Here is a 17,671-nt window from a genome sequence, read left to right as displayed (position 1 = left end):
CGCGTCACCGTCGTGGTGAAGGCGGTGCTTTTCCCCTCACTCCCGTGGACCAGAAGTACCACAGGCGGGCTTTCGTCGTTGTTTTTGAACTATACGCCTATAAAACAAAACTGTTCGCACCATCGCAGTCCATGTATTTATACGAGTTGCCATAAGTGACACTTGTAGGTGGATTTAAAGTAAACCGAGGGCCTGCTTCCCCTCAGACACAGAGGCCATCATGAAGCTGACGGACAATGTGCTGCGGAGCTTCAGAGTTGCTAAGGTGTTTCGAGAAAACTCAGACAAAATTAATTGCTTCGACTTCAGTTCAAACGGAGAAACAATTATTTCCAGCAGCGACGACGATTCCTTGGTCTTGTACGACTGCCAGGAGGGAAAGTAAGAGCCGTTTTGTCCGTTTTCCTCTCTTGTTTTTGACGTTAGCTCCTTGCTATGTTAGCTAGCGAGGCCTGCTGCACTGCGATAATACTCTGCAGCGACTGTATGAGATGAAACCTTTCTGTGTGCATCAGTCTGAAAACACATGCAACATCCAAATTTATGTTTGTTAGTAGCTTGATATACTGTTAGAAGTAGGTCTTAATCTGTTAGAATTACTCGACAAAGTTGCACAATTAAAATCCCAACACTGGTGGAGTAATGAAAGTAAGTAATGTAATCGTCAGTATTTTTGATTGAGAGGCCAAGATTGCGATTAGTGTTGAATTGATAGGTTGATTCACATGCGATGAATCACCAACAATTTTGATATTGTGGTAACTGATTAATCCAAATAGTAATTTAGTTTATTTGGTGGTTCCAGCCTCTCAAATGTGAACTAATCTGCATTTTTCTGTCTTATATCTTTGCAAATTGAATATCATGGTGTTGTAGAGCATTGGGTAGACAAAACAAGCTATTTGAAATTGTGCCAGGCATTTATTTACAGTTTTCTGACATTTTGTGGAACAAATAGCTGATCTATTAAAAGATAAAGTAACTAACAATGAGCATAATTGCTACTTGCTTCCTCTCCGTGATCAGTATTTATTTCTTTTATGGGTTAAAACAATACATGCTCATAATTAAATGTCAGAGCTCAATGCAGTGTCTCCAATTTGCTGACCATTGTAGCCAAAAACATCTCTCAGTATTTGGTACATAAGGATTTAAATCAAAGAGTATCTAAGGCTTTAACTTTTGACGTCTTGGTATTTTCTTTAAAAGTAAATAAATGTCATGATTAGGGACTAGGTTATTTGCCAGCACAATTTGATATCTTTTATTGATTAAAGTGGTTACTCACTAATTTCCTTTCCCCTTACATTATGTGATTTATGGCAGACCCAAGAGGACCCTCTACAGTAAAAAGTATGGAGTGGATCTGATCCGGTACACACATGCTGCAAACACTGTGGTCTACAGTTCCAACAAAATTGATGGTATGTTGATGCACAAATAGTTGTTGGTAGTTTTTGTTTGGTAACGTAGCATGAACAAGTTTCAGTTTGTGCTCAAGGAGATAATGTTGGTGTAGCCTATTAGATTCATCAAGGAATGATATTTTTGCCTCGATGCATGTGTAATATGCATGATGATGAGAAATATGTGGTCACTAATTATGGCAATATAGGGCCAGTTATTTAATGTGCATTTCACTCAGCTAGGACTATTGTGTACGTTCACAGGATTAAAGTGCTTCACTGTAGTACAGGCAGAAACAACATTTATATCTCAATCAATCTAATAAAATAAATCCAAACATCTTGACATGATGTATTCGTCAGTATTATATGTGTTATGACAGTGGTTGATGTTTACTGGACGCCATACCCCTGCGGACCACCGCTGGATCACGGTGGACACACTACTCACTTTGGTCTGAGGTAGTTGTTTGTACAGTTTGAGGGTCTGTGATTCTGCCCCATACAGGAGCTAACTGTACAAGTGACTGCCTTGCCCACGGTTGAGTCAGCTCATCAGACCCGCCTATAAACACTTCATTTTTGGATGCCAGCTTGGTCCTTGCTGTTGCTGGACGTTTTTGATGTGTGACATTGTTATTGTGTTATTATTTTTAAAGATACTATCCGGTACCTGTCTCTTCATGACAACAAATACATCCGCTACTTTCCCGGACATAACAAAAGGTGAGAACTGCATTTATGCTGGTCTGTCTGTGCCTGGATTTGATGTTAAGTGTTGAGATGAAAGTTCTCTTGTTCTCATTTTTCCTTGTTTTGTTGTGACCAGAGTGACGTCTCTCTCCATGTCTCCTGTGGATGACACATTTATTTCTGGCTCGTTAGATAAAACAATCAGGCTGTGGGATTTGCGGTCCCCAAACTGCCAGGTGGGTCCTGTTTGTTGTGATTTGGTGAGCATCAGGAATAAGGAATAAAACCGATACTGACTGTCTCTTTTCGTCAATCTTAGGGTCTGATGCACCTGCAGGGGAAGCCAGTGTGCTCCTTTGATCCAGAGGGCCTCATTTTTGCTGCTGGAATAAATTCAGAGATGGTGAAACTTTATGATCTGCGGTCGTTTGACAAGGTAAGAATTGTTTTGTGTGTGAGAGAGACCACTCACGATGCCTATTTGTCTAATATTTTAAGGAAATAGCTTTATATTCACGATCCCTCATGTCAACAGGGTCCCTTTGCAACCTTCAAGCTTCAGTATGACCGGACATGCGAGTGGACTGGACTCAAGTTTAGCAATGACGGAAAACTCATTCTTCTTTCTACTAATGGTGGAGCCCTTCGCGTCTTAGATGCTTTTAAGGGGGCTGTGCTACATTCCTTTGGGGTAAGAGACCTCTCGTCGTCACGCATGATGTGTGGAAACATTTATATCCTGAAAAGAACACCGAGACAAATTTACATCTAAATCACACTGTAAGCACAGTGTCAGAGAAAATTACCAAAGTTTGGAAAACCCCTCGTACTGGTGATTAAATCAATTACTTAATTCCACATATTAAAACAGTGAAGGCATTTTTGAGCTCTCATTCTGGTTTTTAAAAGTTGGCGAGCATCAGTTGGCAGTCCCAATGTGCAGAAAATACTTGCTCATGGACGCTCCTGTTCCTTTACCCACAGGGCTACAACAACAGTAAAGGTGTAACACTGGAGGCGTCATTCACTCCGGATTCTCAGTTTGTTATGATCGGTAAGTTATGATCACCATTTCTCTCTTGTTGTTGTCTTCAGTTTTGGAAACACATTCACACATTATGTTATGGAAGGAATAACACCAACATTTTGACTTAATCTGTACAACTTAAAATCATCTATAATATCATTAATTTGACAAATAAAGGCATTCTTTAAAGAATGCAGGAGTTGGCCGTCATGTTTTCATCAAATGTCCATATATCATTGTTATATTTCAGGCTCTGAGGACGGAAAGATCCACGTGTGGAATGCAGAGAGCGGTATGAAGGTGGCTTTATTAGACGGGAAGCACACAGGGCCGATTACGTGCCTGCAGTTCAACCCCAAGTTCATGACGTTTGCAAGTGCCTGCTCCAACATGGTGAGTGTGGACTAAAGCTTACTGAAGTATGAATCCTTAATGATGAGTTCTGAAGCTGCATTAGGTAGTTTAACACATTTTTTAAAAAAGGAATTTAGCACCAATAACATGTTTATGTAATGTGATGTAACTAAAAAGAGCATTTCATGGATTTAATCTACTTCTTACTGTGTCATTCATAACACCCTTGATGCCCACAATGTGAAACCATACATACTTGATACAACTGTTAACCGTGCGTGTGAGTGACTGTGAGCTTGTCACGGCACTGAGTTTAGAGTTAAATTCATTTTCTCCTGTCAGCAGACGCAGGTGAAAATAGAAAGCAACACAGCATGACAGTAAATCTGATACGTTTCTTTTGGTTCAAGTAAAAAGGGAAAGAAACTAGGGCACCTCACCTTTACAGACTACACACACACACACACACACACACAGAAAAACACCAGCAAATTAAAATGTTTGTAATGTGACTCAAGATTTTGAATGCTTGCTGACCTTCCAGGCATTTTGGCTCCCCACCATCGATGACTGATGACGGCAAAGTGAGGACGTGAAGGCGAAGCGTCTGTTGGAGTCCAAAGCCGGAGTGACCAGCAGGGGTCAGCACAGCCAGCTCTGTGAGAATTTCACAGGATGTGTGGCCTATTAAATTCAAATTGTAAATAAGTAGTTTGCAGAAATAGATCATTTCGTCTATTCTTTTTTTTATATTTCTATTTAACATTAAACCATTTCTTTGTACAATGCTGGTTTTGTCAGCTTTCTTATTGTGTTGCAGTGTTTATTCAGGCATATTGCACAAGTCAATGAGGTCCAATGTTGCAAGAAATATTTACCTGATTCAACTACTGATTTATTTTATTTTGTACTGATTGAATCCATCCAAACCCACTGAAATCCATTTTTAATTTCGGACCTGATTCACTTTTAATATTAGCTGCGAAAGTAAATTTAAAATGGCCGAAACCCCACGATGATTACAATGTTCTTTATATTGCATCATTGCTATTTGAATCGCGTTTTATAGCACTTTGAAATAATAAATAGGTCAGTTTGTTGTTAAATCTTTCTTCAGATGGAGTTTTAGTTAGTGTAACATAAATTTCAGGTTTAATTTGCAATTGAAATTATTCAATAATATAAAACAGGAGTCATTAAAGAGTCAAAAAAGATTATATATGCGGATCTGAGAAAAGTGTTGTCAGCACGACCCGGGGATTTATCACAGCAAAAACATCTTACTCAACCTGTTGATCGTCACATGTGGCGTTAGTTGAGCAGTGTGAGATTAATGGGTAAACTTAATGGGTAAACTGTCCAAAGCAATATGCTCCTTTTGATCAAATCTGGCTCCTCCTCATGAAACCATTGAGATTTTTAATTTAGTAAAATATTGATGTTTTTTTGTTCAAACCGTACAGGGTAAAGTTCAAAAGAGAAGGTGAGCACACTTCACTTCTGTGTTGATGGTAAAACAATAGTACAGAGTGCTGGTCTGACAGCCTCCAGGTACCACCCTACTAATAATGTGTCTGTGATGATAAATTGTTCTTGGTTCAGAAGTCATTAATTAGGATTGCAGGTCACAGTCTCCTCCCTCCCCCCCGTGGGTGCTGGTGTGCGGTGGGGGTTTCACAGGCCAGTGCTCAGGCCTGGACAGTCAGCCAGTGGGAGCTAAATTTGGGAGAGAAGTGATCAGGTTCCCTCACTGTGTGCACATGATACTGTCCTACTTTCATGAGCGATGTCCAGCCTCAGACAGTCACACACTCTCAACGAGTCCAGACACACTCTGCGATCCTCTCCTTCAGCCGTCAGAACAGTATTTAGTCACCTCATTTGAATTAACGGAAAGTTTTACAACAGCCTCCTTCGGTTGAACTTCAGCGTCTCCAGACTGGACTGAATATTTGGGCCTGGTGCTGTGGAGCTCCTGTCCTGTCTGCTGCTGCTTCTCTGTCTCTCAACACCCCTGCTACAGCACTTGGCGGGAGGAAGAGACCGCTCACCCGCCATGTTTCTCGCACTAGTGGTGACGACAGAGCTGAGGGAGTTCCTGGCCAGGGCAAGAGGTGGAGCAGTGCGCCTCATCAAGGTGCGCATCCAAGATGGTGAGTGATCCAGGACGGTGCACGCAGGAGCAGTCAAAAACTGGGATGTGAATCATAAAGTATCTCTGATATTAGTCATTAGTGCGTAAACTTTGATCACTTAATTTATAGCATAAGGCTGGTAAGTGCATTAGATATTGTAAATCCGAGCAATAACATCTTATATTATCTGTTTGGAGGCTGTGCAGACAGTAGTTCCTAATGTTTTTGGGTTGTAAGATGAAACAGTGTCTACATGTGAGCACTGATAACACGTCTGTCTGGACTCTTTCATTTGACGGATTTAAGAGGCCTGAAGAGGTGAAAGTAGCTGGTGTTCACAAGAAAACAGCAAAAATAGAAAGAAAGAAAAATAAGCATAGGTTTGTGTTAATGAAATGCCTTTCCTTTCCCTTTAATCATTTGGTCAGCGTTTTCCTTTAGATACTTGAGGGGTCCTTGAGGGGAAACCACACTGTTTTAACATAATGTATCTAAAACATAGCTGTTGTAGCTTCAAGGAGTTCAAAACATTTTCAAACCAGTCATGTTTTTTCATGAGACGTGCTTGACTCAAATCGTTTTCTTGTGAAATACTTCAGTCCCATTTTCGATTTAATTCTTCAAACCTCTGAAACTTCTTCACCTGAAACTGTGGAGAATCACTTCAGTTTATCCTCCATGTTGTGCCTCTCTTGTATCACCATTACATTTGAGTCACAGAGCTCAGCATCTGTTTTTGAAAAAGAAATATTGGTAATCTTTGAAAAACTCTCCTAATGAATGTAATATATTCTGTTTACTGCACTGCGACAGACACAGGGAGCTTGAAATTGTACCAAAAAAAGATGAAATAAAATATTACAATGTAACAACAGTATAGACAAGTGCCACTGATTGTACAACTTTTTAAATTTTGTTTTACATCAAGAACACACGTTATTTTTGGCTACCGTCTTTGTTTGAATTAGAAAATAATATGAAATCTTTATTATTGTGTGGCATACAGTATTTGTTTTGTTCTAGTTAGAAGAGTCTTTAGTGAGTGTTGCTAAATGACTGGATTCTTTCAAAGATAACTGAGTACCCATTGTTTTTTTTTTTTTTTGCAAAAAACAGATGTTTGGCTCAACATTCAGGCACAAACAGGGGCTTCACTGAAGAATCATTTAGGTTGTTTCTCGTGCCGAGGCATCACAAGTAGACATGGCTTCATGTTAAGGGGTCATCAACAAAACAAAAGGTGGCAGACCACTGGGACAGACTGTCTAACTTCTAGGAAAAGAGGATTGCGTCAGCTGTGTGAGAGGAGACATTCAGTGTGTCAGCTGAGCAGAAAAACGGTCAGTGAGGCAACAGGTTTGTAGGCAGCAGATCATGAGGTGTTTATATCTTGTTTTGGTAACTGACCAACGGCTCGCTGTAATCTGATTCATGATGGATGCATTCTGGGACTTTTTGGGGCTATCTTTGTGGACTGTGTCTATCATGTGAAATATCTGAAGCATTGATGTCAATAGATACGAGCTCAGTGCTGCAGAGACAGACATTCTCACAGGGAGAGGGTGTCAGGTCTGTTTTACTTCCTTAGTCAAGCACTGTGATCTTCCCGGGCGTCACTTGGCTATTTTGAGCCACATGTGACTTGACATGGTTGCTTGCTGCTGCCCCAGTGACAGTCATGTTCGTTTCAATGTCAAAAGAGAAACAAGATCACTCTGGCCGGTTTCATCACCGCTGGCTTGATATGTCACTTGGTTTCCTATCAGTCAACAGTCCCCTCATAGCACGCGTGTCGTGATTTTATTGCTTTGTTTTAAACTAGAGGGACAACTGACAGCACTGAAAGTGATCCATTTACATATGATTTACTAATGCTAACGTGGGCCTATAAAGACAGGGACCGAGAGAGAATGGCTGATGGAAAGTATGTGTCTGTGCAGAGCTGGAATGTGTTGTGCCTCAGAATAGAAACTTGCCCCAAGAGACAGTCAGGAAATCCCCCAGCACCCCACAAGGACATCAGACTTTAGGTGTCTGTGTATGTTTTGTGTGTTTCATTAAGCCAAGCTGTCAGGGTTTTGTTAGCTCCACTGAGAGTCAGTCAGAGTCACAGTCTGGTAATGTTTTTAATCCCCGAGATTGGTCTTTGCCTCGTTTTACCAAAGAACATGGAGCAAACACAGAGAGCAAACAGTGAGAGCTCATGGACTCTCAGTTGAGGTTTCCAAGTGAGCCAAGTGAGTTTACACATGATGAGTCAGTTAGTCAGCCGGCAAATATTTTCATTATTAACCAAAAACACTTGTCAAACAGCAAGATTCGCTGCTTTTCTCTGTTTTATAATAGTGTAAGTTAAATTCTGTAAACTTGGGCAGTGTATTTGAAGGTGTCACTTTGGAAAAGAGCATGTTTTTCCTCACTATGTTCTGACATTTTATACACTAACCAATTAATCTATTAGGTAATAAAATAATCAGCAGTTTAATCAATCATGACAATAATTGGTAGTTGCAGCCCCGATTGACCAAAATATAAAGATGTGAGGGCTTCTAACAATGTTTTCTTCTATTTTACAATGAGGAGCAGGTTGGGAGTTTGTATTTGTGTTTCTTTCTGTTTATACTTAATATTGTCCAAAGTGATTTGGAATATTCATGTTCAAAAAACAAAGGCTCAGGACAAATGAAAAACATAATTGTCCTTCAGTTGAAGGAGTGGAAATATGTTGAATATTTGTGCTCTACAAAGTAAAGTAAGTAAAGTAAAAGTTAAAAACAAGTTCAGGTAATAGATAAAAAACGTGATAGTGCTGGGAATATGGGTAGAGTAAAATTGTATGTGATGTTCCTTTTTAACATCACATATGTCATGTTTTCTACTGTACTGGTTTGTATTTGTTTGCTTTTTCTTTCATGCTAAAGTGTTTGTGCAATTAATTAGAGATCAAAATATATTTTAACTTCATAAATTAATGTGAATACGCACATTAGGCATAAGGCACAATTTCACTGTAGCATGTTTAAGCAATCTAATATGTAACTAACCTGTAGACCTGAGTAACTCCTGCTGCATGTGTGCTCTGCAAAGGGCATGCTACATATAGAGGGTGAAGGTATGTGATGAGTAGTGGTCTGAGTTTCAGAGCAGCTGGTGCTGGGGGCCTACAGAGAGCCGGAAAAGAGCTGGGACCAGGATTATGATCACTTCCTGCTTCCTCTCCTCGACGACCAGGAGCCCTGCTACATCCTATACCGCCTCGACTCCCAGAATGCACAGGGCTACGAGTGGATCTTCATATCATGGTCTCCTGATCAGTCTCCAGTATGCCAAACCACATTTCTCCTCATTCTGACTTGCAAGAGTCAGATTAAAAACTAAAGAATAATCAAAATCAAAACAGCAGCTTTGAATTTTAGTAACTAGTCCAACGATTTTTTGGGGGGGGGGGGAAATCCTTCAAACTGTCCACTACTTCAACTCACTTTATTAATAATGTATTGGTCATCAGACATTCATCAGGAAAATCATACAGGCAAGCAGCAGTGCTACTATATGTATGTAAACGTAGCCAGGAGAAAAATCAACAAGTACCAGCAGCAAACCCCAGGATCCAGACAAATTAAGGTCAACAGGTGCTCTGACTGTACACAAAACCATACTGAGCTCTTCCAGTTGTAAGCAGTAATAGTATGTTTACAAATAATCAAAAGGTAAACTACATAGATATGTATCATCCAATAGAATAATTGTTTATACATGGCTAAATCTGGTAGATACAAAACCACAGAAAAGCACAGTGTCAAAGAGGAAATATAAATGTCCAACCAATAGAAAATTATGAGAAACTTGTATAAGGCCTACTGAAAAGAACAAAAGAAGCTGAGTTCAATAATAATAAGAAGAAGAATATAGTTGCTATATATGTGCATGTTAAAAAATAAGAAGAATGTAGAATATGTCAAAAAATCTGTTTGTGAAAAACAAGAACAAGCCAAGTACATAGTAATCATAATAGTCACAAAGTCACTTCTCACAGAAATGTCCCCAAAAAAATATTATTATTATTATATACTGTATATCTCTAACCTCCATCTACCTCCATAGGCCAAAGTTAATGGTCAAACTGTTATAAAGGCCACACTCATCATCATTTAACAAGAAAAAAGGCTGTTTTAGTCGATCCATGAGTCTTGCGCCAAAAATGCTGGATCCTACGTTTCTCATTATGCAACTTAGTTGCATCTGTCGCAAGATGCTTCCTGCCTGGTGAATGTCCACATGTTTCAAACCCCACACGGCCAGTTTGTATCATACAGGCTTTTAAGTACTCACAGACTCATGCACAATCCTGAAAACAGCATCATACTGTACCTAAATATTTCCCCCATACCTGGTTGCAGATAAAACAGAAGATGTTGTACGCTGCCACTCGTGCCACAGTGAAGAAAGAGTTTGGTGGTGGTCATGTGAAGTATGAGATATTTGGCACAGCTGAGGTAAGAAACATTTAAATTAATTATTTATTGTTGCACATCTGTTGTTTTTTTCTCTTTTTTTTGGCGTCATGATGTGTTTTAGAGGCATTTGTCCTGTTCTTCCTGTTAAGGGGCCTCTTGTTTTGCTTGCAACACTAGGAGGACATCTGTTTGCTGGGATACCAGCATCATGTGTCATCCTGCTCAGGTCCTGCCCCGCTCACACTAGCTGAGCAGGAGCTCCAGAGGATCAAAATCACCGAGGTGAGAGGTCAGCATGCCCTCGGGAGTGTTGTCATCACTGCATGTGCCAAGGTGTGCATGTGTCCACCCACCCACCCATCCATCCATTATATATACCACTTAACCTTTGAGGGTCACCGGGCAGCAGGGATGGGGGGGTTGGAGCTGGTCTCAGCTGACATTGGGTGAGACTGGACTGGTTGCCGGTCAATCACAGGCCTGACACATAGAGACAGACTACCATTCACACCTATGGGCAGCTCTCTGCTCGTGCCTTTAATGCAACTTCCTCTATTTGAATTACAACTTTTTGTTGTGTTTGCTTTTTCAGGGCCGAGTTAAACAGGTATGTTGTTACATTATTTACCATATTTGTATACTTAATGTTTAGGTTTGATGTGGGTAGAGAAAGACACAGAGAGAACCTCTGTCTCTTGGTTGTAATAAGAGGTCATTTTTGTAAATATAGTTATGCTACAGTATAGAAAATGTAAAGCTATGTTATCCTGTTCAACACTTTCTGATTGGTTCTGCAGAGGCTTGAAAAGGTTTGTATTTGCATGGTGCCCCCTGCAGGTGAAGACAGAGATCAGTGTGGAGAGCAAGCACCAGACACTTCAGGGCCTCGCTTTCCCACTGCAGGAGACGGCCAGAAGAGCCCTGCAGCAACTTGCCCAAAAACGTATCAACTACATACAACTGGTGAGCCTGAGGGGTTCATGTAAGAGAAATCTTACTGCATTGTTCCAGTTTCCAGATTTAAAACCCATCACCAGGAGCTGTTTGGTGACAGGAGTGTTTGACCTCTGATATATTGCATTTATGAGAGCTCTGCATTGTGCATACTGCGCGTTATTATTGTGTTTTAGAGGTTGGATGTAGAGAAGGAGACAATCGAGCTGGTTCACGCTAACCCGACAGACACTCGAGATTTACCCCGGAGAGTTCCAAAAGACACTCCCAGATACCACTTCTTCCTTTACAAACACTCCCATGAAGGAGACTACCTGGAATCTGTCGGTAAGTCACTGATGAACACTGGTAATCCTTCTCTTTTCACATCGCTACAAGGTGATGAGCAAGCAACAGTTCATCCCCTATCATCTACGTCAGTGGTTCGTTTGGCTAGAAATTAAGCATCAATTTTGTCATCACAGAAAAAGGGCGCTGTTGTGGACAGGAGTTCAACCAAATATGGACTTTCTGTCTCTCATTGTTTCATTTGAAGAGTTTGTATTGGCCTGAAGGGGTTGAAAGTATTCCATACTTGACAAGAAAAAATGCAAAGTGTCTAGAATTACATAACAGAAATATTTTCTTTCCCTTTTCACCCCTTTGATCTTCTTGTAGACGTCAGCAGCGGGTGGGGTTTGTCCCCAAGTTTTGAATGACTGATCTCCATCAACATAAGACTAATGAAAATGTACTTGTATATTTTCTTCTTCTCTCCCTTTCTGCAGTGTTCATATACTCCATGCCTGGATACAGCTGTAGCATTAAGGAGCGGATGTTGTACTCCAGCTGCAAGAGTCGGCTACTGGAGGAGGTGGAGAAAGATTATCATCTGGAAATTGCTAAAAAGGTAACAGATGGATAGATGGATGAATATGTCAGCATGCTAACATGCTTTTTCAGTCGTGGGTATTTTAGAGTTTGGTTCCTGTGCTATTAGACTCAATATACTTACATTTTAGACATACAATAAATCAGTCTCCACCAGAATTGTATTCTTAGCAGTTTGGAAATGCTTTGACACAACATTCAGACCTTCATGTTGGAATTTACAGGGAATATAACTGAACTAAATATGAAATAAAGTATGAAAAATCTAAAAAAATTCAAGGTTTCTAAGATTCTAGTTGTGGCTCTGGAGAAACACCGTTGCAAATTTGCGCAGCCCTAAACTGACTAATAAATGTCAAAGGTATTTGTGTTCAGCTGTGTCTAATAGGTTTCAGGGCATATAACCTAAATTCTTTTTTGTCCACCTGCATGCTTATTTTCATTTCTTGCTTCTGTTTGTAGTTGGAAATTGATGACGGAGATGAACTGACAGAGGACTTTCTGTACGATGAGGTCCATCCCAAGCAGCATGCCCACAAACAGGCCTTTGCTAAGCCCCGCGGTCCAGCAGGGAAAAGGGGACACAAGCGCCTCATTAAGGGGACAGGAGAGACCAGACAGGACAGCTAGAGGCGGAAACATTTCTCCTTTAGTCCTACAGCCCCTTCCAGTTTCACCAGACCCACTCACACACCACGTCAGGCCCACAGGAGTAGGCACACTAATGGATTTCCTCTGCTGTTTGTGTACTAAAACTCTTGTGCTGTAAAACAAAAATGTGTTTGATGAAAATATGCTGATAAATTGACTTTAATCTGTCTCTTACACAGACAAATCAAGTCCCACAAACAAATCAGATGCACAACATATCTAAGAAAACATAATTATGACAAAAAAAAATCATTCATGTTTATTGTTTATTGATGATTTCCTCCATTATAAGAATTGGACTGAAACCCCATCAGACCCTGATTATTGTGAAGCTAATCTGTCTGGTTCTTCCATGTTTATAAAAAAATTTAACAGTTAACAGTATAACAGACTTTCACTGAATTGTTTATGCATATTCAGATGTTTCAGTCCTCATGTCAAGCCTCAAATACAACTTTTGTATCAACAATGTTTGTAAGAAATAAACAATATGAAGAACGTTCTGAATAAAACCTTGTTTATACTGTGGTATTAGGCCTTTTATTATTATTAGATGTGTATCAGATGTGTGTATTTTTATCCTGTGTGCCATGTTTATCAGAAATGTTTTCTGTCACATGTCTGTAAATATTCTATATGGTTAGGATGGATATGGGATAATAAAATCTCATATTAAAGAGGTTTTAAATTAGACCAACAGCTGCACATTCTGGCAGCCACTTCAGTCAACAGCACCCTTTCATCACGTCAGTCACTTTGACAACTGTGTTGATTTAACTGCATGGGCATAAATTCAGAGGAAGCTCTGGGCGGTGTATTCTGAGTGCACAGTACAAATGTGCAATCACAGCATCACCAAATAAATCTCTTAGTTACAAGATCACAGGACAGCTAGCGGCTCTTTTAAAGGTCCCATATTATGCAAAATCCACTTTTTAATGTCTTTTCAACATTAGCGTGTGTCCCCGGTGTGCCTACAGACCGCCAAGCTATGACAAAAGACCGTCCTTTCTCTGTTACTCCTGCTCCACCTTTCAGTAAATGTGTGTGAAAATGCTCTGTTTAGATGTGATTACCCTTATGATGTCATAAGGGGATTTGTTGAGCATGTGACCTCCTCCAGCCCCTCAGCAGGCCGTCAGTCCCCGCTCACTGAAAATCTCCTGAATCCGCTATTGTTTTTTCCTCACTTACGCCAGCTCCCAGTAACACAAAGATGTAAAAGACAAGAGCGAATTACGCAGACTGTTCAGCTCCTCTAAAACTGTGCATTCAGACATGTCTGCTGTGAGAAAAATAATGTGTTTTTTAGACATTAAACCATGTAAACCTGTTCTAGTCGGACGTCCAAATACACGTATGAGCAGAATATGGGACCTTTAATGCAGAGATTATCTCAGTCTGTGTAGATATTGTGAAACATAACGTAACCCACATAAAATCTATAATTTTGTTTGGTTGAGTTTGGAAGTGTGTGGAATGTGCTTTGCTGCTTAAGTCTGGAAAATAAGTGGTAAGACAGTTCAGAGGCTACTATCTAAAGTTGTTCACAGAGCAGAGCAGCGGCTAATCAATGTGTTTCCTGCATTTGGCACCAAATTTATTGAAATATGTATTGAAAATTTTTGATAAAGGATGCAAATCTTCCACACCAGACTCCACAAGTCAAAACCTTCACAAATAATAATAATCACAAATCAGCTTTTAAAAATAACTCAATTTGGCCGCTGCCATAACACTTTTGGTACTCAACCCTATTCTAGAGGTCGACGCAGTAGGTAACCTTCTGGTCTGTCACTGATCGGTTGACTTAAGAGTCAGACACAATAGAAAAGAACCTTTTCCTGAAGCTCCTCAACGAAGCACAAACTAATGGCTGTGATGAACTTGCCACATGCCTGGTCATTGCTATTTGTTGTGCTGAGGTCCAGGTTGTTTGTGTGATGAAGGGCCTCCAGCTTGGGGAACATTGTGAAGGTAGCAATGAAGTAGGTTATGCTGAAGAGTTTAACCATCTTTTCTTGTATTGCCACAACCATTCAATCAAAAGCTGACACTAGTGCTCCTCTTTCTAAGCTCTTGCTTGTAAGGCTTCTTAAGCTGATTTGTGTGTAGTTATGCTGCTTGCTCTTTGATACTCCTCACTCTTACTGTCTCTCCAGTTCCCACGTGGAACAGGCTGCTCCCCATGGCCTGAGTTGGACAGCTTCAGCATGTTATGCAAAACACGAGTTCTGCTTCTTCATCGTATTTAATGAAAGAGTAGCACTTCTTCCATTCAGGAAGTATAAAATTGATTGATCTGATTTGGTCGGAAAGGCTACCAGTGTGAAAGAAAAAAGTCACTTAGCTACAGACACTTTATAATCAAAGCACGGATACCTGAGCAGTGCACTTCAGCACAGAACTGGGGTAAATGTGGTTACTGGTTAAATCAGTGGCAGAGGTTTGGTATAAAGCAAACACTGATTCACTCACTAAAGTGAGTTTGTAACTCCAAACTCAAAGTACTTTTACTCCAAACTGTCCTAAGCTGAAGCACTTCAGCACATGTATTTACTGTAAACTTGTTGTGTTATCACATTAAACTGCAGTTCTCTGTTTTAACGCTTCCTCTGAGCAGAAACTCTCAGTCCTGCTGTGTGTTAAGATCTGTCAGCTATAACCTCTAATTATATTGTTATCTGTAAGCTCCATTAGCCCCAATAGTTGTTAGCTCTGCTAACCACCAGCTGCTAACTCTCTATTGCATGGTGCTGCCATATGGCAACAATTACTTTATCTCAATTCTACTAAAAGACAGTAATACAGTAATTTATTGCGTTTGGTGTTGTAGGCTTTATTTTTAAGCCATGGAGGTTTAACCTTTGCAAAACGTTTCCAAAGCCCAGAAAAGTAATTTTTTGCTGAAAAGAGGGTCATTCAGCATGTTCCTTACTCCTCCCTGCTGTCAGTGAGGCTTGCTTTGGGACTGTTAAGCTTCACTGAAATCTCATAATACACACTACCTGGTTAGAATACAGTGGATGAAAGAGCTGAACCATATTACACCAAAGAATTATATTGAACTGTGGTTGCTGCCAGTGCAAGTTTTAGTGAACAACATACGGCTGCAGAGGACTCTTTTTTATTTATTTTTGATTGATTTTTGTTATATGGTGTTTACAATTAATGTCTATGTTTTATGCAAAGTACATAGTACACAGCCTGAGAAGAGCAGGACTAGCAGTAATGTTTTGCACAGAGAGTAGAAAGGCTACACTCTCTGAGTCTGTTTGTTAACTAATTGGTCATAAGGCTTGACTAAGAAAACTTAAGCTGATTAGTTGCATTTATGGTCTGTTTTATGGTTTTAACGGTCTGTCCATGAATAGTATTGCTCAGTCACCAACGACACAAGACTACAGCCATGCTAGCAGCTCTGTGAGGCTGCACAGTGGTGCTTTGTGCTACTGTAAATACTAATGTCAGCATGCTAACATGCTCAAAATTAAAGTCAATGTGATTCATCCTCAAGGGGCTATAAACGTCTGTGTTAACTTTCATGGCAATCGATCCAATGGTTAAAATATTTAAGTCTGATCTAAAGCAGCGGACCATCTGCAATTGCTGTCAACTAGAGCCATGCTGCTAGTATGGCTAAACATTATTGTCTCATTTTAACAGTAAAATATATACAAATGTGCTTTGGTGGTTAATCACTGAAATCCAAGATTTTTAGTCCCTCCGCATGACCATATTTATCTGCAAAAAGGCAATAACCAACAGGGTTAGGATTTATGTTTCTGATTCCAGGCAATCAAAGCTAAGAATATTCTGCAAACACCAGGACAATGGATATTCATTGTGTCCCAAACATCAGTCCATTCCCCAGTTCTTAGTAAACCCTGGTTATGTGGTGTGTTCACACAAGAAAAAGTCTTTTGTAGCGTGTGGGTGCTGACTGTCACTATTGTCCTGCAATTTAAGGCATAAATGAGGGAGTTACTGCTGGAAATAATAAAAATATATTTGTGCATTGAGGTGGTCAGACATCCTCAGGAAGATCTTAGAAAACAAAAAGTGAATTAGAAATTGTTTTAATATTTCATCAACAGTCATGTTCCAGTGTCCAGTGTTACAGTTGGGTTGACTCATAATTTTCTGTTACAAATAAACATATACAACAAAGCGTTACAAATATAATACAATAAAATATCACAAAGCACACAGGCAAGCATTCACCAAACAGTGGCTCGGCTATACTCATATAAGATGCCATTGATGGTTAATAATAAACTAGATTTTCCAAACAAGTTACACTAATAACATGTTAGAAAATGGATTCCATATTTTCTATTTTATCTGCTTTACAACTTGTGGTGTTTTGAGCTAAAAGAGATTTCCAGTTGTTATAAGTGGCCACATTGGAAGAAGACCTACAAAATAATATTTGTTACACTGCCCAAGTGCAACATGTACAATTGTTGCCATACCTGAAGACCAAGGACATGAGGCTTTTTCAACAAAATAACCATTAGTTACAGCCTTAGTCTCCACAGATGCAACAGAACTAACCATGGCTTGGATTTCCTTTCTCCACATATCATCTTTTTTGGCCTTCTTATCATTGAGGGCAAAGACCGTCTTAAAAGTAGTCATTCAAAAACCATAAAATTATACTCACTTATTAAAATAATGCACCTCAGTGGGAACACAGAGCTAGAGAGGTTCATACACTATGTGCCTTTTCATCCTCAAATTCTTGGTAATTCCCTGCCTACCTCGAACAATGTTGTCCACTTATCACATTAAATCATCCAGATGGATAATCTTTAATGTCCCTGGAGTCTCTGCTGAACTTGGCAAAGCTGCCTTTATATATCAAACGCAGCAGGATTGAAATAAACGACAAGACAACCTTCATTTGGAAACCACTGAATCGGGAGTACAAACACGAACATTAAAAAAATGCTTTATGAGCACTGAGCTTTCTTTAAATAGGAAAGGCTATGTATTCTCCCAAGTCTGTCTGGTCCTGTTTTAATGTGCTACATGTGATTGTTGTAAATAGACTGTGTGTTGTGCCAGTCTGGTCAGGTTTAGCAGAAAAGATAATGTGGTTACAGAATAAATGATAAAGTA

General features: G+C 39.8%; 2 protein-coding genes across 3 annotated transcripts; both read left to right on the top strand.

The window, feature by feature from the left end:
* Window positions 1-15: 15 nt before the first annotated feature.
* Window positions 16-4,268, top strand: wdr82 (WD repeat domain 82). Its single transcript, XM_070840716.1, has 9 exons — window positions 16-381; window positions 1,327-1,424; window positions 2,066-2,132; window positions 2,236-2,335; window positions 2,419-2,535; window positions 2,635-2,790; window positions 3,084-3,153; window positions 3,377-3,519; window positions 4,025-4,268. The coding sequence occupies exons 1-9, from the start codon at window positions 221-223 to the stop codon at window positions 4,052-4,054; spliced, it is 942 nt and encodes a 313-aa protein (XP_070696817.1). The 5' UTR covers window positions 16-220; the 3' UTR covers window positions 4,055-4,268.
* Window positions 4,269-5,268: 1,000 nt separating this feature from the next.
* On the top strand, window positions 5,269-13,075 carry twf2 (twinfilin-2). Of its 2 annotated transcripts, XM_070840695.1 has the most exons (9): window positions 5,269-5,633; window positions 8,758-8,936; window positions 10,016-10,111; window positions 10,250-10,354; window positions 10,665-10,679; window positions 10,910-11,035; window positions 11,203-11,353; window positions 11,794-11,915; window positions 12,359-13,075. In XM_070840695.1, exons 1-9 carry the CDS (start codon window positions 5,537-5,539, stop codon window positions 12,524-12,526), a joined length of 1,059 nt encoding a protein of 352 aa, XP_070696796.1. In that variant the 5' UTR covers window positions 5,269-5,536; the 3' UTR covers window positions 12,527-13,075. The 2 variants fall into 2 exon arrangements, with proteins under 2 accessions (XP_070696796.1, XP_070696805.1); XM_070840704.1 differs by lacking the exon at window positions 10,665-10,679.
* Window positions 13,076-17,671: the final 4,596 nt, after the last annotated feature.

This window comes from Pempheris klunzingeri, chromosome 2 (genome assembly GCF_042242105.1).
Source record: "Pempheris klunzingeri isolate RE-2024b chromosome 2, fPemKlu1.hap1, whole genome shotgun sequence".
Classification (NCBI taxonomy): Eukaryota; Metazoa; Chordata; class Actinopteri; order Acropomatiformes; family Pempheridae; genus Pempheris; species Pempheris klunzingeri.
The sequence above is the reverse complement of the archived record's forward strand: the minus strand, read 5'-3'. Positions and strand labels throughout refer to the sequence as shown.